The 19,709-nt window shown below is 55.2% G+C and overlaps 1 protein-coding gene across 1 annotated transcript in view; it reads right to left on the reverse strand.

Annotated features, from left to right (window-relative positions):
- Nucleotides 1-19,709, reverse strand: part of BESB_054230 (uncharacterized protein) — a gene marked incomplete at both ends in the record, with an annotated part of 60,123 nt that overhangs the window by 29,554 nt on the left and 10,860 nt on the right. Inside the window, 33 exons of the mRNA XM_029363858.1 lie at nt 212-327; nt 872-1,070; nt 1,401-1,624; nt 2,103-2,294; nt 2,839-2,956; nt 3,495-3,636; nt 3,858-3,898; nt 4,520-4,632; nt 5,218-5,415; nt 5,695-5,817; nt 6,232-6,378; nt 6,975-7,247; nt 8,059-8,271; nt 8,653-8,805; nt 9,260-9,354; nt 9,678-9,782; nt 9,902-10,111; nt 10,309-10,468; nt 11,079-11,744; nt 12,192-12,357; nt 12,670-12,758; nt 12,973-13,040; nt 13,440-13,585; nt 14,048-14,281; nt 14,550-14,905; nt 15,333-15,478; nt 16,060-16,111; nt 16,423-16,478; nt 17,206-17,243; nt 18,154-18,284; nt 18,806-18,835; nt 19,064-19,142; nt 19,435-19,640. Of these exons, the coding sequence (XP_029219781.1) occupies nt 212-327; nt 872-1,070; nt 1,401-1,624; nt 2,103-2,294; nt 2,839-2,956; nt 3,495-3,636; nt 3,858-3,898; nt 4,520-4,632; nt 5,218-5,415; nt 5,695-5,817; nt 6,232-6,378; nt 6,975-7,247; nt 8,059-8,271; nt 8,653-8,805; nt 9,260-9,354; nt 9,678-9,782; nt 9,902-10,111; nt 10,309-10,468; nt 11,079-11,744; nt 12,192-12,357; nt 12,670-12,758; nt 12,973-13,040; nt 13,440-13,585; nt 14,048-14,281; nt 14,550-14,905; nt 15,333-15,478; nt 16,060-16,111; nt 16,423-16,478; nt 17,206-17,243; nt 18,154-18,284; nt 18,806-18,835; nt 19,064-19,142; nt 19,435-19,640 (5,285 nt within the window). The remainder of the gene's footprint in view (nt 1-211; nt 328-871; nt 1,071-1,400; nt 1,625-2,102; nt 2,295-2,838; nt 2,957-3,494; nt 3,637-3,857; nt 3,899-4,519; nt 4,633-5,217; nt 5,416-5,694; nt 5,818-6,231; nt 6,379-6,974; nt 7,248-8,058; nt 8,272-8,652; nt 8,806-9,259; nt 9,355-9,677; nt 9,783-9,901; nt 10,112-10,308; nt 10,469-11,078; nt 11,745-12,191; nt 12,358-12,669; nt 12,759-12,972; nt 13,041-13,439; nt 13,586-14,047; nt 14,282-14,549; nt 14,906-15,332; nt 15,479-16,059; nt 16,112-16,422; nt 16,479-17,205; nt 17,244-18,153; nt 18,285-18,805; nt 18,836-19,063; nt 19,143-19,434; nt 19,641-19,709) is intronic.

Below are 19,709 nucleotides of genomic sequence, written 5' to 3' on the forward strand. Positions count from 1 at the left end.
CTTTCCAAGCGATATCGTCGATTTGTAGATGAGGAAACATGGTACGGCCGGGGCAACATGGATTCCACGGAAGCGGATAGCTCCGCTTTGTATGAGCGTGATGTTGGTTTCTGACTTAGTTTTCAGATGGCGTATGAAGTACCCGTGGTAAATGCCACTTATGATTGGAGTATAGGTGAACCGCGTTAGCACATTTAGACGACGTGCGCACCTCCATTGCTGCCTGACCGCCGCGGCACTGGTATCCCGGAGAACACGCTTTGCATTCTGCTTGACCTGCTTCATCTTGGTACGTTCCGGGGGGGCACCGGACGGGGTTAAGCACTCCTGATGACGTGCATATACAGCTTCCAGAACCGTAACATTTGTCCGATCTTGATGTGCTTCGGCGACACATGATCACGTGATCCGTGCTGCGTTCGGTTTTGCACTATGCATGACACGCATGCTAGCATAGACCCGCATACACCAGTCGCCACAAGGAGAGGACCCAAGCACGTCTGTGTATGCAAATTCAGTTCTTTTAAAATGAGTGTGCCTGACCATCAACCACGCCGATGAGTTTACAACGTTCTCCGTCATCGCTCAAGGGTCGCTGGTTTGGCTGACGCAGACTGCAGACCCACGCGCTGAAGGGAGGGCTGCCCCGACCGTGCATACAACAAACGTGTGCCTGCTCGTGTCTTGCGTCAGGCGATGGGAAAGATGTTTGAAGTGCTACGCAAGCTCTCGCTTCGACGAACCTCCTTACTCTGGCTAGGGAGAAGGTGGAACGGAAGGCGGCTGCAACCGCATCAGGGCAGGCTGCTGTCACGGGTTCGCCCTGGCTGCGAAGGATCTCTGCAGTCAATCGAAATGCACTCGGACGTACCCGGCAGCTCTGTCCCGAACAACATGATTTCAGCAACAAACACCTGGTCCTGGTTGAACTCCACATGAATCCGGTTTGTGTATACGTCCATAATGTCACCTTCGACTTCGCCTTCAAAATTATTTTTTACCGGAATGCTTGCTTGGAGCCACTGCGACGCTTGTGGGTTCCAGGCTCGAATTGAAAATGTCGTGGCTACCTGCACGCAATCGCGCAGCATATCTCGTTGCTTCGTCATGCGGATCCTCAGGCTGTCTTCGAGTGTGCGTATGACCGCCGAGTGTCGAAATGGCACAGAACAGGAAGTTGTCAATAAAACCCCGGAACTGAGACCCGTTCTTGGTGTTCCACTTCGACATCGCGTACGCGTGGCTCAGGGGACCTTTCATCAGTAGTTGCCCTGCTTGGTGCTCGCTTTACCAAACACTGGACGGAACTACAACAGGCCTATCCATCCTCTGCCGATTGCCTCTACACCTCGTTCCCTGCATAAGTGCAGCGTTGTGCCACTGGGGGAAGCGTCACTTACATTCAGGCCGGCTGCATCTCCAGAATATATTTTGTATTTGTTTATAAAATAGTAAGTGTCAAATTCTATTTCCAGCTCGTGTGGGCTGCCAGGAGTGTTCTTCGACAACCAGCCTTTTTCGGGGCCAGATACGCCGTCGACAGCATACGTCGGCCTATTGGGTTCGACCCAGTCTCTTCGCCGTGTAGTGGTGGCGTCTGCATTTGCCGCGATGTTCCTGACTTCTGCGGAAAATAGAGATATTTCAGTGGACTAGTACACTGTAGTGCTTGATTGCATAAGCCTCCGGGCTTGATCAGACGAGCGCGGCACACCGGCTTGTAACTAAAGCAGATGCATTGGCTGCAGGATTTAACCGTGGCCCAGCCTACTTCAGCCCACGCAGAAGTACCAAAACGCAGTCGGTGATTCGCAACTCCGGGTCAACCGGGTGATTTTACGCCTTCAGGAGGTGGTCGGTGCTGTATATTCACTGTTAGCTAACGAACCACTCGAGTGGATCTCCAGGCCGAGAGTGAGATCGCCCAAACCGCACACAGATGCATTCGCCTCCCTCTATCAACGGCGCGGCCAACGCTTCCTGGCAGGTGTTTTCTCCGAAATCGCCTCTTGCTTGAGGTACGCGATCGCTCTGGTTTCCTCCCGTTTCTGTATGCGCACACCGGCCCTTCGAGGCGAGCGGAGTGCGCCCTCGTAGCCCACCGTCATCCCTGCCACAAAAGTGCTTTGCGGGGCACTGTTGTTCTGTCGGCGAAGTCGACCCAGCGGGACAGAAGTGAGCTTGTTCGCAGCGCCCGGATGGTACCACTTGCCCTGCCGCTTGACAGTACATTCCGGCGGGGCAGGGGAGGCACTCGGAGATCCCTCTGCCCCCCTTGTAGGGCAGGAAGGTTCCTAGAAGTAGTGGCGCACGACGGAAACGCCAAGAGACCTGGTGTCTCATCTTGCTGAGCATCGGCGCAGGAGCGCCATGTGCAAGGGGTTCGAGGAAACATTTCCCCGGGTAGCACAACTCCTTCGCCCTACGGCTCCGGTTCATCTCAGCCAGTAAGACAACTCTACTCCGGTAGATAGGTTATGCGCAGGATCTGGTGACTGCTCGATCGCAAACTGAGATACAGTATCCGGAACAGCTTGTGTCTCACATGGTTTGCACGTCGTTTTTGACTTGGCTTAAGCATCCGCCTTGCCGACGCCAAGGCCACGGAGGCGTTGGCGGCGCTATGGCGCTACGCCTGTTCTCGCAGCAGTTGCTCGTGAGGCTGCTGCGCTAAAATGAGCTTCGGCTCGCCCAATGTGCACTAGGTGCGTAGCTGTCGTTGCGAATTTAAAATACACGCTTATTTTCACAGCAAGCTGGATGTGGCGCAGAAAAGGGACGCTGGAGCGGCGCTCGCCAGACGGGGGCTGCTGCCAAGTTGACCATCAGGAGACGCACCTGGGGGGCAAGGCTCTGCCAATGCATCAAGACTCCTCATAGAGTTGCTCAAAGCTAACCGCCGAAGGCCGCCTGCAGTTTGACTGCTAATGAGGACGTCGAAGACCTGCTGATCAACCTGAATGGTGTCACGTTGCAGCTTGGTGCTCTAACCACTAGTGAGGATCCATCAGAATGTGCGTGGCACTTCCAAAACATCGAGCGCCCCTCAACACAACATCGGAAGCCACCTAACGTGGTGCACCGATGTCTTTCACTGATCCGGGAATACGCTTAAATCCACTAAAACTGGCCCACAGCACCATCAACAGCAGAATACAAACTGACTGTCAAGGGCGAGCGCTGCGCTACGTTAAGGTGATGCTCCTCTGTCTATGTCGAGCTGCTGCACCTACGTAAGCTGCCCTTGCTGCCCTGCAGCCCTTGTGCTGTGTTGCATGCGCTTCAGTCCTTGCGTAGATAATGAATATACAGGCAGGTAGCACTCGAGTGCACTAGGTCCTAGACTTATAAAGTGGTGGCCAATATGTGATTGGTATGTGTGCTTCACTCTGCACACCCCCAGCCACCCACCACGGAAATGGCCGCGGCATCTCTACTCGCTTTTCTGGTGTTCATGAGGGGGTCTCGTGGACGTTGTTCCTCCGTGCACTGACCTCTGTCCCTCTGCCCAAACTTTTCAGGGGTCCGAGCGGGAATTGATCAGCGGGCAGCGTACCATCCGCACCGCGAGTGTCCGCCGCACCGTTTCCTGCTGCCACGCTCGCTTCTGCAGACGGCAGACGTATTTGCCATACGCTGCGTCCGCAGACAATGGCACAGGTTCGTTCTATTACAGAGGCGAGATTAACGTATCTCGGTTCAGAAGCGCCTCTTCTATAATTGCTTGCTATATGGGTCAAAGTCGATACGCTGACTGGCCGCGGCCGCTGCCAAGGATGCTTAATAAAGCATCAAAAACTGGAAGCAGTCCTACGTGAGGAGTTCGCTGCCATACAATGTTCATTTTCGTCAGTTACCTGCGAGCAGTCCCATCCGCTACAAAGAGAGATTTCTGTACCTGAAAAATAGTAACGCACGCAGCCAGCATGAAAAGATGTTGCGCGTGGGAAGCGGAGTGTTCACGTTTGGTCGCGTTACACACCGAAGACTCCGAAACAATATGTCAAGGGCAAAATGTGTCGTAATGCTGATTGGCGGGCGTCTTGCGTATTCAGGAGACACAATGCCCGTTGGCACGCCTCGTTACTTCAATTCGTTTGTAAAAGAGAAGAGACTGCTTTTCCTGCGGCCGGGAAGCCTTCCGCGTTGGCGCTTCCAGATGTTGCTGCTGAGGGTGGCTCACAGCGTCGTGTTGAATGGCGAGTATTGCAACAGGCTTCTGAAAATGAGAGTCGGGCAAGACTGAACCGCCGACAACTGGTTGTATTCGCATGGCTTGCGTCCCTTCGACCCTGAGAATCTGAAATGACAGACAGAGTAAAACTTGAGCAGGCAATATCTAGCACTATTGTCGTCTCACGCGCAGAAACGACGGTCATACACTCCAACCAAAAACGCGTAACACACAGGTTTGGCGCTGCAAGAGATGGGAAGTCACCACGCAGCCTGACAGGGACACCCACGCGGCTATCCAGGTTAGTAATCACTTAGGGACTACAAGAAGCAAATAAAAACTTACACGTATGTTGCCTGTGTCTGCGACGTAAACAATGCCGTCGTCATCTGTCGTCACATCGTGCGGCTCATTGAGCTGCACCTCGAGGAGGCCCACACCCACACCGCAGACGTCCCCTGAAAACGCCGCCAGCGAAGACCGAAGCATGGTTGAGGTTGCAGGGTTTAGTCTCTTCCAGGCGGCCTGACGGTGAGCAAACCCCGCGTCCAGTAGGCGCGAATGCCGACGGTCATCGCAGCGTGCCAGTTGCCACCCTCCTGCTATTATGCCTAAGGAGGGAAGATGACCGTCGTAACTGATTGAGAGAAACGCATCATCCTGCCTGCTTCCTCGACACCGTCATACTCCAAAGCGGCCTAGCCTCGCCAGCAGGTATCACGACCCAATTACAGTATAGCGACAGCATAGCGCCGGGTGTACCCTCCGGCTGTTGCAATATTCTTGACAAATTGGCCAACGCGTTTTTGGAAAGCGAATATACTCATCGGGAAATGGGTCCGACATTAACAGGAACCCCCGGATGAAATGCTATACAGCGGCACGTGCCGGTTTGACAGCGCTATGTAGCTCGCAGAAGGAGGCCGCTGCGTCGGCCGCGCATCTTTGCTGTGCGGGCACGCCGCCTCCCTTTGACGCGCCGGGATACCGGTTGGGGCTCTTGTCCACCATCGCCGACAGTTGAAGGCATCTTCACGACGTACCAGGAGTGCCGCTTCCCAACCAGTCGGAAACCGTCCCGCTGGCAAGGTTAAGTCGTACGATTTTATGTGCGCCGGCGTCAGCAATGTAGAGGAAAGTGCTGGTATTATCAATGGAGATGCCAATCGGCCGCGTGAGCTGGCCAGAAAACTCTTTCGTTGTAGAGTCCGCCAGATCGTAAGAAACAATCTTCGCCTCGCCTGATATATGCAAATGACGAGAGGAAGCGTACTGCCGTCCGAGGATCTATTGTGTGCCGACTTCCCACTAACCAACGAATCGGTGCCGAATCAGGTTACCGCAGTTTCGGAAAACAGGAAGCGAAGGCAAACAATCATCTCCGCAAACGCGAGCCCTCGCTAGATCCACAGGACCTAGCTTGGATTGCCACCAATGTTGTACTGGCAGTATCATTCACTCATTGGTAGACCCGAGCCGTCCCATCCCACACTCGCTTGTATAGTCAGGAGGAGTCTCACCTGGGTACGATATGTAAAGCGTTGCTCCTGCATAATCGAGTGCCAATCGTTCTGGTTGTCCGCTCAGGTTCCTGTCTGAAGCAACTCCAAGGGACCGTGTGCTGGCGAGAACCGTTACCTGTCCTGTATTGAGCACACACGCTGTGACATCTATGGCTCGGCTGCGGAGCGCAAGTCACTTGAAGCCACCCATTAACCATTTGTCCAGAGCGTTGACGATGACCATCAAAGTTTCATGCCAAGCCGTCTAAGAAGTTTCCCTGACATGCGCTTCGCCGAAAAGGCTATCCGATGGCCATCGTTCGAGATACTGCTGGGCTCTGGCGGCTGCGTGACGTCAACGGATGAGTGTCAACTGGCTAAACCACCATGCAGTGTACCCCTCTTCGTGCCATTAGAGCGCGTTCGAGCCATCTGCTGGGTCTGACACATCCTTAGGCTTCCTTCCGACAGCTCACTTGCTTCCGTCAGCACATGGCCCCCTCTTAGAGCGCGCCAGACAGCAGCTGGCTATAGGATTGCGTGCCCGTGACTCACCTGAGCGCCGCTCAATCCGTTTGATATCTCCTCCGTCTATGACATAAATGTCGTTATGCTTATGAGGATTTGTGATTGCGTGACCGGGCGCGGTGAGGGGGGAAGGGTGGCCTCCTTCAGGCTTGATGACGTCGTCGATGGTACTTGCTAACAAGTCGCCCCACAAATAGCGCACATCACGTTTTACTGTTGCGACATACGGCAATCATCGAGTTTCACCGCGCAGTCTTCATACAAGAGCCTCCCTGAAACTCGTTTGCGCGCGCTTGGTTTCGTTGTCTCTCCACCCCGAAAACCACATCCTCTTCAGTTCTCCCGGAGGAACCGTCGCCTGCAAGAGCCTTAGTCCATATTCATCATGCCAGCAGATAGCTGAGAATGTGTCGTGCATTATGGAGACGCTTAGAGACATCATTAGCAATATGAGTGAACCCCCGCAGGTGTAAGCTGAGGGTGACAGCCCAGGATCATGGGATGATTTGTGCGAAAAACTCAATCGCCAGCTGCTATATTCTGGAGGTGTCTCCTGTGACCTATTTTCCGAGGTTGAACGAGTGACAAGTCTCGTGCCACTGAACGATGCTGGCGTTGAATGTTCACAACGCGTGCTGGTATGCTTTTTTCCAGGGTCTTAACAACGTAGTACTTCGGGAGCCGATAGCTGAGCGAACGACGTTGTCCATCATGCTCCCTATTGCTCCAGCCAACTTCGCGGCAATCGAACCTGTACCGCTTCACCTTACCAGGGACACAGAAATTCCCAGCTGGGCACTCTCCGCCCTCTATCGGCTCCGCGCATGCCCCATCGACTGTTTCGTCGAACGGGGAGGGAGAAGCAGCGCCAGATATGCACAGGAAACCTGCGTAGCAGCCCCCAGATGGTTCGTGCAGACGCGCCGCTCCGCAAAAATACCCTGCGGGGCACATCTGAGGTTCACTTGCCCCCTCTTGGCAGTATTGGCCCACTTCGCACTCATTACTGTGGGGACTGTCTGTCCCCTCAGGACAAAAGTACCCTGCAGGAAAATATTATCACGGTCGGTAAAACACCCACACAGTTCTCTATATGTACCAAATGTCTCTTATGCATGCTTCGTGGCCGTGTGGACGATGGTTGCCGTTTTTCGACATGTCTCTGAATTCTGAATGGCTAGCTAGGTTCTTTATGTTATTAATGCCCGTTTTGTCCGAGTGACTCTAAAGGCGACTTTTCTGGCAATCTAATTCAGCTACTAAATGCATGCCTGACCGATAAGAGCCTTGGAGGTCGTTTACGGGGTCCAAGTTCTCATGTGCTTTTCATGACCACCGTATTAACTGCATTAATAATCGCGAGTACATATTTACTCGGTGAGTGAAGTACTACTAATATCCCAGCCAAGACAAAACATAATGTCTCTGGTTCTTCTACAAATGACGCATTACTCCAACCCGCTTAAAGAGCAAAAGCTAGAATAGGGTAGAAACAAACTATCTGACACAGAGTCTGGTCCTACGGCCTTGAGTGAATCCTAAACCTCCTCTATAGGAAAATTGAACCGGAAGAAAGAAAGACACCGTGTCTCTCTGCAACAAACGCTTCGCGCCGCGTGGGCGGCCAATCGCGTTACCACTGTTCTACATAACTAGCGCCGAATGCCACCTCACTGGACAGTGGTGCACCCCCTCTTACTGCCCACAGACACTGCAGCGACTGCTTCGAAGAGTGATGGCTCAAGCCCGTCGAGGCGGATACATAATATGAGCGGCCCAGAGGTTCTACGTCTCTCAAGAGCAACCCTGGATGGTCTTTGGAAGCCTGACCAACGGCTCATCGAACACGCTCACCTGGAGGGCAAAGCGTCGTAGCCGAAGGCGTTCCCGGCTCGTCGCACACTTTCCCTTCAGGGCACGGGAGGCATTCAGTTGCTAGAATATTGCCCTTTGCATCAGAATACGAGCCTGCGGGGCACGGGTACTGATGCGGGAATAACGTCCCTGCTGGACAGAAATACCCCGCTGGGCACTCATCTGGCTCCGTAGCAGCTCCGCAAGCTTTCCCTGGGATTGCACGCACGTCACCGCTTGTCTCGGGGGAAATGAATCGACAAGACTAGCCACAACATTGCTATTACACTTATGTTCATTCACAAATCCTGCACGTAGCTGTCTTCAGTAAAAGCGCGGATGGCTCACGATAATTGGCCGATGATGTCAGTGGCATTCGCCAGCGTCTTGTGTGCGCCTCAGCGGAGGGGCGACCGTGTGAGGAAGCGTGGACTCAACAAAGACCTTGTCCAGCCGCGCTGCTTAGGTCCAATAGGAAACGCCCTCTCCCCCACGTGGAACTGCAGGAGCGGTGGAGCCATCTAGGATTGCGTGAACACCGAGGCGTTGTCAGACTGACCAACGCTTAGAGACACACGCTGAGTTGCTGCTCACCGGCAGGGCATGCCACGCACTCTGACTGGCCAAGGTCGGGCTGGTGCTGCCCTTGCGGGCACGGTATCGGCTCAGCCGCTCCAGCAGGGCAGTAGTGCCCTTTGGTGCATATAGCAGCTGTCGGCGTCGTAGACTTCGATGGGCACGAATAACCTGGGGCACGTCCCAACAGACAGCAGTTCTCACAGGGGGCGGAGGTGATGACGTGTGGCTGATCACCAGTGACGTCCTGCTTGTGACGTGTAGGGGCATAAAGATAGCACACGCTTCACCGCCCTCTCAAGAAAATACACTCGATGTAGTACGCGCGCGCCCAAGCACTCTTGCGTCCTGGCCCTAACACGCTCCCAACGGCACCGTGGGGATACGCTCAGATGCGCTCGCTACGTGCGAGGGGCCAGGTACTGGCTTCAGGAGCGTGCCGCAAGCCATCGTGCAAGACATCAAAAAAAGGAATCTCCGCCTCTCCCTTAGCGGCGTTATGGGCATGCCTACAGAGGCGGCTATCAGCTGCCAGCGTTTGCGTGCAGACATCAGAAGCACCTTTCCTCGCTCGCAGGCTTGCCATGTGCGGTCGCAAACAGTCATGTAGTTCGCAGGCACGTACCTCTGTTGCACGGCCCCGACGGCGCTGTGAGTCCGGTGCCTTTGCAGTAGAAACCTGGCGTGCATGCCGAACAGTCGTCTTGGTTCCGCGCACCCCTGCCATACATACTCACCCGTAGAATAGATTAAATCTATGTGCGCAGGCCAGAATTTGTTGCAACGGTAGCGCGTAGTCTCGTTCGGGCCTCACGCCAAGGTGCACCTTCCTCAGGCTTGCACGCAGCGCTGTCCGAACCATCCGTCCGCTACCTCGCGCAGCGCTGCTACTACGTGCTGCGGCAATGCGCTTTAACAACGCGACCACGTGCGAAACGAGCTTCCACCAGCCGGTCTGTATCTTCTACGCGCCCGTGTTTCATCCAAACAGTTGCGCGAAATATGCATTCAGGATCTCCGCTTTCCTCAGTCTCCACATTTACCGCTCAGCTCGGAATGTCCCCTCCGGACACGGGGCAGGTCTACGGGTTCCAGACTCGCAGTAGTGACCCGCGGGGCAAGGGGAGTCTGAAGGTGTCTCCGACGCACTACCTATGCAAACGTGAAGCACGCACACACACCACTGAACGTCTCTCGGGTTCAACTGAAGGCAGCTGGGGACACTTATTACCTTTGGAGTTTTAGAATGACCCGCTGCTAGACGAACCTACCTCCTGGACACCAGAACCCTTCGCGGCACTCGCCAGTTTCTGTCTGCAGGCCCTCGTCTGCGCAGTACTTCCCGGTTGAACACAAGACAGGGCGAGCAGATCCGCGCGGACAGTACGTGCCCTTCTTGCAGAGACCCATTTCGCCACACACCATCGGAAACCAGGTTGCGTCATCATCTGTAAGTTGTTCGCTAAAGTCGCCGCACCTACCCAAACCGCAGACAAGATGAAAACAGGGAATGTCCGTGGGAGCACTGCGGGTCCCCTCGCAACAGCAGGGAGATAGCAAAGCGGTGTCTCTGTGAGTCCAGTTTTGGACTGTGTAGCCGGAACGCTGAGCACCGATTTGCCATCACTACAGCCGGACCTTGTGTCACACACACATGCGAACTGGCCTTCTTACCGTATATAGTAAAGATCCGGGGTCTTGAAGTACTGAATCCCCCTGCATCCGGCTGTGATTTCACACTTTCTTCCTGCCTCCAACAAAGTCCCGTAGCCGCGTTCATCCCCATCACAAATTCGCCTTGCTGTGCCAGGCAGGCCTGCAGGGAACCTGCAGACTGTAACAAAACAGAAGTGTGGACGCGAAAAAAAAATGAAGCAAAATCAGGGACGCCGCGGACGTCGTGTTGAGCGAACTCGTATGCATAAGTCCCCGTGTGTCCCTTCTCTTCTGACAGATTCGCAACTGCCACACACTCCACTCTGCCGCCACGCATGTCTTATATTTCTGTTTTGCAGCACCTCCTCCTGAGTGGCGTGAGCCGACCCTATCTGAGGCCGTGGGGTGCCGTAAGCGGAAGGAGTAGCAGTGGCAGAGGTCGACGCCATAACGACAAGCGCTCTGTCTGTGATGTCGGGAAACGGCCAACTACGATACCAACACCCAGGCAGCAACAGCGATCGGGGCATGCCCGCCTATTGTCTCTCTACGCTGCCGGTCCTCCTTGCCCGTGTTCTCCTTTTTGAGGCGTTACTGCACGGCTGTCCTTTCAACTAGATAGCCCTGCAGCGCGTCGGCCGACTGCGCTCCACGGACAACCCGCCTTAACAATACCACAGGTGAAAATCATATCAAGATGAACAAACTATTACCAGTACTTCTGGCATAGTCGTCTTCAACACAAGACAAAACGCTACTCGCCCCATCCGCACGCTGCGAATTCTTACTTGATGAAAGGGTTCCGCCAAAGCCGCAGTACCTATGTGGCCCAGCAACGTAGCCTGGTTGACCTGCCTGCACCCGGTAGCTGAGAGCGTCGTGAGACTTCAGATAGCATATCTGATTGACGCCATCGTATACAAAGACGGAGCATAGAATGTTTGTTGCGCAGCGGGCTTGACAGTAGTGAGGGGACCGCGACTGCTTGTAGGTCGCGACGACGGTGCCAATGAAGTCGTACGAGTCGTAGAAGCACGCAGTGGAGCATGACTTCGGACCAGCTTGGCATCCTGCACAATTGCCTAGCTCGAACGACCCAGAAATTATCGTACAGATCCTGCTGGGACTCCAGGAGAAATACTTGCAGACGTTGTCGTTTTGGCATCGCTCCATACATTCCGACGCATGCTCAACGCCGTCGATGACGACGCTTTGATCCGTCGCGATTGCCTCTTTATCTACTTCCCAGCAGCTCCTATTGTAACGATCCGAGCCGTCATGAGCAGTTTCCGCCTCGTACTGTCCCTGAGCGCTGGTCGCACCCCCAGCGCAGTACAGTCCCGCAGAGCAATCTCCGGTTGGCTCGCTAAGTCCGAATTTGTCGCAGAATTTGCCGGGAGGACACAGCTTGCAGTCTTCGAGGCTCCTTGCTCCTTGAGTCGGATTGTAAAAGCCTGGGTCGCAGAAGAGGAAAAAGAGCTAGCCCGTGTATCGTCTGGTTTATCGAAGTTAATGCGTAAGAGACCGCCTCTCGAGCTGATAGATGAACGAGTTTTTCGGCGGCGAATGCGGAGGCTTATGTCTGAGCAAAGCTGATCGTTCCCGCCTTCGAGTACGCATTAGGTCACCGTGTTGCATCATGCACCATACTTCTTCTGTCAAAGCGAGTGGGCCGCTTGAGTCCTGCGGCCAGGCCGTTATGAGGTATCAGCGTCCACGGGCTGTCACGCGCATCGGCGTTCGGGGGAGATATGGACACTAGCAAGCGCCACAGTCACATGGCTCGGACTGGGTCTGGACTGTTACTCTTTTCCTCCAATAAAACTCCCGACGATAGACGTTAGACGCTGTGAGGTCAAGGAGTTGCTGTCTGCAGCTTCTTTAGTTCCAGCACTGCTCACCGGGGGGACAGGGATACTGGGTCTTAGATGAGCTTCCCTCTGGACAGTAGTGTCCCTTGTCGCAGAGCTGCCCGGTCACGGCCCCTGCGGCACTACCTGCAGGGCACGCATACCCCGCTGGGCAGGTTGAGCAGGCTGCAGCTGTCTCCGAATCCTGAAATGTTCCCTGGTGAAGAGGCAACACAGCAGCGACATCACAATTCGCAGAGTCACACTGAGGCAGAAGCGCCGCGTGAGCTTGTGGTTAGGGCTCTAGGGGGACCGTGTGAGGCGCTGCTGCTTTGAGCCAAACTGGCCGGGCTGCTGACAGCATCGCGGGTGATGCTCCACTGTTGACCGCACACTCTACCAGCAAGTCGCCGCGAGCTGCGCGCTGTGACGAGAGGCCGGCTTCAACACTGTGGAGTGGCACTGCCGAAGTGGCACCGATGTTGTATCATCAAAGAGTATTACAGGGAATATTTAACAGAGTACTTACGCCTGGGCAAGCTTTAGCGCGCTCAGATCCCGAGGGACAGTATTGACCTGCCGTACAGCTGTTTCCGACACTGTCGGGAGCCTCGCTCTCTGCGCAGAAAACGCATCCAGGCTTGAGGCCGTACTCGAGACAGCCACGGTTCTAATATTCAGCGGAGGTCGCAGCAGCCGAGCCCTTTGGCTGCCACCGGACGGACACCTCGCCCACACGACGCTCGAAGTACCAGTTGACGCCTCCAGACGGTTTGCCAGTCCATCGGCGACGGATAGCATGGCCTTGTTTTGCGGGGCATCTTCTGCTTACTTGCTGGACAGAAGAAGCCCTTCAGGCACGCACCCGTCGGGGTTTCTAGCCCGCTATCGCTGCAGTATCTGATAACGCATTGTGAATCGCACAAAGTGCACGTGATTTCAGGCAAATAGAGATGCACGTCTCGTTCCGCCTACGGTCCTTTGCACCTGGATCTGCCACCTCGCTGAAACGGACTCTGCGGGGGGGGGGGGGGGGGTTTCGGCGTAGCATCAAGATGCCCGTCCAGGCGCTTCTCATGCACAAGAACTAGTTCCCCATTTTCCTTCGTCTGCGCCATCCATAGATATAAATGCACATCCTGAAACCTCTACAGTCTGTTGGCTTCAGAGTGTCGCTGCTCAAAAGACGGCATAGCTCTGCTCAGTAATCCTTCGAACGCCAAAAGGCGCAGCACTGTCTACGTTAGTGAAGGGAATGATTAGGAATCAAGAATAGACGTCCACTGTAGAGTTCCTCACTGGCCTGCAGGGCAATCAAGACAATCTGCGTCACTGGACGCGCCAACATTGGGATTGTATGTGCCACGCGGGCACTCTTGAGGCTGCGCTGTCCCCGCCTTGCAAAAATAGCCCTTCCGGCAGATGCCTCCGCCTTGCTCGGTGGACTGATCATATCGCAAGAATTACGATGCACACATTTCATTCTTCCATCCGTTAACGAGCGACCACCGTATTTCGCTGGCTTGTGTTGGCGGTGCTCGTGCCGATATGTGCTCCAGCAAACGTCCCCCACAACGTCACTTTGTGCAGCCGATTGCCTGCGAGGGATCTAAGTCTCATCCAGTATCCAATACAACTACCTAGACTAAGACACGCTTCATCAGAGAGGGGAACCTGCTTTACCCGTAAGGGACGCTGGCAAGCCAGTGCTCAAGTCCAATCACAAATAAAGCGGAGCGCAGGTCAGAACCTTTCAGTGAGCTGCCGGGTGTATCGGTTGCCTCGTTGACATGGGCAGGCAGGACTTCAGTGGGCGTCCCCGTGCAGCGATGATGCATGGTCATTCGGCGGGCATTGGGTCGATGGAACCCATATTATGGAGCTCGGATCGATCCTGTAGCGCTTACTAGAGGAGCGATGCTGCGGCTGCCCCCTGCGCAGTGGAATCCTGCCGCACAGGAAGGACCGTCGTTTTTGAGGCCTGTGTCGAGACAGTACTTTCCGACTCCGCATGGGGTACAAGACCATGCATCCGGCAGTCCGTCTCGCTCTCCATAGGTACCTCTCGGGCAGTACACATCGCTTTCAGCAGCTGCGGGACAATACGAACCCTGCGGGCACTCTGTCTCGTTCCTGGATCCCTAAGAACGGCAGACAAGGACCCGAGTATCTCAAGGCTGAGAGCATAGTACTTTTTCGGCGATATGCGGACTACGCAAGCGCGAACAACGACTAGCGCCCGCTAGCACTATGCTGTCAGCATGTTTGCTGGTGTAAACATCGGCGCCTTGACCATCACTGCAGGCTGCCCGACGTCCTAACTCATTTGTCCCTAAGCGTAGTACGCCCTATGGAACAGACGTGTCACGGCCCGCCTAATGATGTTCTCAGAGCAGACACGGGACTTACCAGAGCGCTGCACAGTTTCCCCTCAGCGCACGGCTTGCATTCAGCCTGGGCTTCTGTGTCACTAAAGGTGCCTCGGGGGCACTTCAACGCCTGTGTGCTGCCGGCCGGAGCGTAGCTCCCTTGAGGGGCCGCATGCTGGTTGGGACGCGCAGCGCCGCCCTCGCAGTAGTAGCCCGGGTTGCACGGCTTGACGGCAGTTGGGCCATCAGGGACGCTTTCGCAGTACTTTCCTGCAGGGCACTGAACGCAGCTGCTCTTGGCTTCAGCGCCCCTCCATGGAATATAGAATCCGTCGTCACAGGAGCCGGGAGACTGCGTGCCACCAGGGCAGAAGGCGTTCATCGGACATAACGAGCCTGCACGCAGCAGAGGTAGGGAAACGGCAGCGAGACAGAACAACTCTCTACGGGACCGCTAGGAGTCACCTCTTCCCTGCTCCACTGTCGCTTGCGGAGCGATTTTCAAACGCCGCTCCCGAGCGCCTCAGCACGTTCAAGTTCTCTTGAAAACGCGGAAACACGGCAGTACATCTGTCAGTTGGATACACTCCCGTTCGTGGCCAGGAGATGGACAATCCTCATTCGGTCTGCCGGTTTCACGGCTTCGGCCTGAGACGCATCATCCCTCTTAGTTGGTGGGGAGTCACGCTGTCCTAGCTCCCCTGGCACTGCCGAAGGTATTTGCTGGCAGTCGCCACATCACCACCATACGCGCGCTTCTGTGCAACCGGTAGCTGGCCACCAGCTGCCACGACGCAACACAAATGTGACTGCGCATTCGTACCCTGGGGAGCTGCAGTGGCGGCGCCGCCCTCGCAGAAGAATCCCGCCTTGCAGTCACCTGTTGCCTGGCTGGCCCCTAAGCTCCCACAGTACTTTCCGGCGGGGCACTTTTCGCAGTCCTCGCTTTTCTGGAGGCCGGGCTTGGTGCTGGGGGCAAACGAAGGTATCCAAACTTGCGCTGAATCGGAGACTAATACTTGTGCCTAAGAGGGGAGGGGGAGCACCGTAATGCAGTGCCGGTCCTCGCCATCGCCCCAGCTAGTCTTCATGAAGCACATGTGTCTCAACCTGCGGGAACACGGACGTTCCACTACGAAAGCATAGCAGAGTGAAGTTTCCATGTTGTTCCAGCAGCGTACCTTATAGTCCCTTTCGGGCATGGCAGCGGCAGGGACGCGCCGGAAGTACAATACTCTCCCGGGGGGCAAGGGACCGCTGTTGTGGAGCCCTCTGGACAAACCTCGCCAGCCTTGCATGGCCAGCAGTCTGACACTTCTCGGGCTCCTTTTGTGGACCGGTAAGTGCTGAGCACAGTCAATGCGACATTTCACCTGTAGAGCTTGGTCGTTTCTGGGCACCGGTGAACGGAACAACGCATGTGGCGGGGGCAGTCCCCTCGAAGGGGAGGTTGAATCTCACGACAGATATCGACTGTCCACTCTGCTTCCTTTTGCTTTTGGTGTTCCCTTGCTGTCAGGCATGTCTCCAGCACAGATGTCCCTTCTTACAGACGCCCAAGAGCGAGTTGGCCAGAAGGCCTCTGCGCCGCACCATGATGCGCTGGCAAGCCGAGAAGAGCGCACGGTATTCTACAAGCCTTTCCTTCCACAGAATGGCTCGACAGCGTCGACCACGGGTGGTGAAGAATGCTTGTGAAAGGTTCCGTCTACCAAACGCCATCCCCTCTTACAAACACTATACCAATACTGTTGGTGGATATGGTAACTGCGCCCGTTCGGAGCTGCTTCACCATTTGCAGGCCTATCAATCTCTTTTACACCAGCCACCGGGCAAAGGGCACCGCAGGGCGGTGCAGTCATAATAGTCACTGTCCTTCAGCACAGCTGCGTAACAGGCACTGAAAGTCCTACCCGGGCGGGCAGGGCATTTGCCGTGCTGACACCGATCCTTCTGGGCAATAGTGGCCCTGCACACAAAGATGAAGGACACGCCGGCATGAGTGGGTCACGCGGAGGGCGGGGACGTTGCGGAGGACGTTTGAAGGCACCATGCTCAACAACCAGGTGCACTCAACACTGCACCTTGCCAAATTGATGGCGAGCGCCAGGAACAGAACAGAATCAGGAGCACCATCTGCGGCAGTCCATAATGGGCTGATGGCTCTGCGGCTTTTCCTCGCTCACACCAGTCATCTCTGGCGTCCGAATCAAGAACATAGGCTCTGGGTCGGTATCAATGGTTGCGATGGTATGCCACACTATCTCCGGCTCACCCCCTCTAAATGTCTGCCACTGGCGTGAACGTGATGAGAGACGCATATTCAGCAAACGCTACAGTGCTGGGGTATCAGAACTACGTCACACCTCCTCGCACGTGCCTTCGCCCTCCTTCGCCTGGCAGGCAGGCTGTCCGCAGTAATGGCCTGGCCGAACAGGGAAGCAGGCTGATAAGTCCTTTTGGCCTTGAAGAGCGTTATATGTGCCTGCGGGACAAGGCTGCGGTTTGACAGAGGACCTGGTGCAAAAGTACCCCTTTGGGCAAGGCTCCGGCATCCGAGGAGGCGCGTTTGTCTGGGAATTTGGAATAGCTGCAGGCGCGTTTAGTCCTCGACCAGGCACATTCCGGGCAAGCACTCTTTTTCGTAGCCTTCTAGACAGCAAGCGATCCTTTATCAATGGCATATGCGTGGGTACCCGTCTATCCCGTCCGTCAAGAATTGTGGGTAGGGCTCCTGAACAGGCAGTATACGGTCACCACAGAAGCCTACGCGAAAATGCGCTAATCTCCACCATGTAGAGTGCTCGGGGGTCTTCTTCATTTTGTTGTGCAGCCAACGGCTTGTGGCACTAGTCAAACAGTACCGCCGGAGTCTGCGGCTCACGGCCGGTTCTACGGTACAGCTTCTGGCTTGCCCGCGCCCCGTTCTCTGGCGCACGACTGCATTGTAGCTGGAATTGCCAGCAAAGACGTACAGACAGGGTGTCTGCCTGAGGCATGCATTTCGCGGCTGCCCAAACTGAAATGACAAGGCTGTCGTTTGAAGGACCATCGTCGCCAACGCACCTTGGCCAATATATTCCAACACGGCTAAGGAACAGAGGTGAGGACTAGCTCGAGAAAGGAGTGCTGAGATATGCCCGTGCCGTTGCAGTACAAGGCAACACGAAACATTCTTGTGCTTGATTTCTTTGAGCGAACGCCTCATGCGCTCACCTGTCTTTTTGTTCGGGCAGTGGTAACCAGCAGGGCACCGGTAGGTACGAAGGAGATACTTGCTGGTTTTCTCCAGTGGACAATAGAAACCCTGATTTCATGGACAGACTCACCGGCATACGTTTGGCTCCCAGTTGACCGAAAGCTTGCCTTCTTCAGGGAAACTGAAGGCTCGTGGTGTGTGTCCCCTGATGATGCGAAACTATATATTCTTGTTCTTTGAGAATCAAATACTGAGGGTGGCAGGGTGGACGAGGCATGCCGAGGGGGGGAGGTGAAGGCGGAAATGAGTAATCACGACAGGAAAGCATCAGTTGGTGCCCACATGTAACTCTCCAGTTGTTGCCTATGCTTGGGCACGAAGGGATATCTGACGATCCTCAAAAAAAACTCCAACCCCCGAATCATTCCCATCCCATGGCTCGCACCTCTGGGCACTCGTCGCATTCAGTTTGCCCAGGCCCTGAATAGTAGCCTTTGCCGCACGCAATAGGGAATCCATCCTTGCACGCATTCCCAGCTTCGCACGGCGCGCATACTTCGAGTTTGATTGATACGCCTGTCGCGGAAAATACATTCGCACAGATATCTTTTATATCGTGGCGTTTGTTCTGTTCTTGTGATCTGCATCAAGCCAGTGCTTGTGCGGGAAAGCTGTTGATAGCAATGTACCTGTGAAGTGTGTATCCATGCGATGGCAACACCAGTTTGTCACAACACCCGTCTCCGTGAGTCACTTGCATGTGAAATCCGACTTACGCTACGGACGCGGCACTCTACACTCTTATGTGATTCCATGCAGTAGCCCTTCTGACTAAGGCGCCGTGTCCCACATTTTATCAGGGTGTGTGCTATTCAAGTGGTATTCAAGAACGTGCGGATGCGTTTTAGGCAAGCCATTAAAGACAGCAGAGAGTCATCGAGTACTTCAGAATTCGAGTTTCTACAGGAGAGACCAATGCGTGCCCGAAACGAATCTCTCGCAGTGACGACAGCTGACCGACGCCGCTCCAGGCGTCGGCCCCAGGGGCTCTCTGAAGTCGTCTGGAACCGGCGAATGCCAGAGCAATGACAGCGTACTGTTGTCGGATTCAACTTTCATGTAGGTTCCTGTAGCACAGGCACAAAAGTGGACTCAAACAGTTGGCCGTCATTGCCGGATAATGGCCAACCATGCGGCGGGTATTGTCCCGAGACTACAATCAGGCAGCGCAGCATCACATTTGCTGGCAGCGGCAGACTCCTGTGGTTCTGTATGATGCTAGAAGAACCACAAGAAGGCAGATGTGCGGACTCCTCGGTGGGCGTGGTACAACATGAACTGAGAAAAGATGGTACCTGCGGGGCACGTTTGGGGCACGATAGTTCCCGCTGGGCACGAGTGACCCGTTGTGCAGGGAAGGCAGCCTTGGCGATTCTGGAGAGGTGCACAGAAAAATGACGAGAGCCTCTGATGAAGCCGCGGCATAACTTGCTATCCCCTAGCGCCAAGGGACCGCGACCTTGTCGACTCACTCTTGGAAAACCCGTGACAGTGTGGCACTGCCAAAGCGCGATATCCAGGCAGCCGCGTCCCGCAAACAGATGCGGCAGCAGCTGCCAAAGTTCGGGAACTAGAAATGGCGGCGCCCGCCACACGCACGGAGTGGACGCTTTGAAAGAGTTACTTTTGTCTGCGCGTATAGAGCCGTCGCAGCTCCGTGTCTCACCTTCACTCCACTCGCCCCCGAGTACGTGCCCTGGGGGCAAGGGATGGGCTTGGCCTGACCCGCGGGGCAGTAATGTCCGGCGGGGCAAGGCGTTTTTGTATCCGGTGTCGGACAATAATTTCCCGGCTCGCAAGGCGCACAGTCGGGTGGGCCTTGTAATGACGAGTTTTCGGCGAACGTTCCAGGCGGGCAGGTGACGACAAGTCCTGAGGGACGTACAGAAACAGAAACGGAAGACTGAGACGTTCGCCAGGCCACACCGTGACCAGAGAGTG

This window comes from Besnoitia besnoiti, chromosome IV (genome assembly GCF_002563875.1).
Source record: "Besnoitia besnoiti strain Bb-Ger1 chromosome IV, whole genome shotgun sequence".
NCBI classification, from domain to species: Eukaryota; Apicomplexa; class Conoidasida; order Eucoccidiorida; family Sarcocystidae; genus Besnoitia; species Besnoitia besnoiti.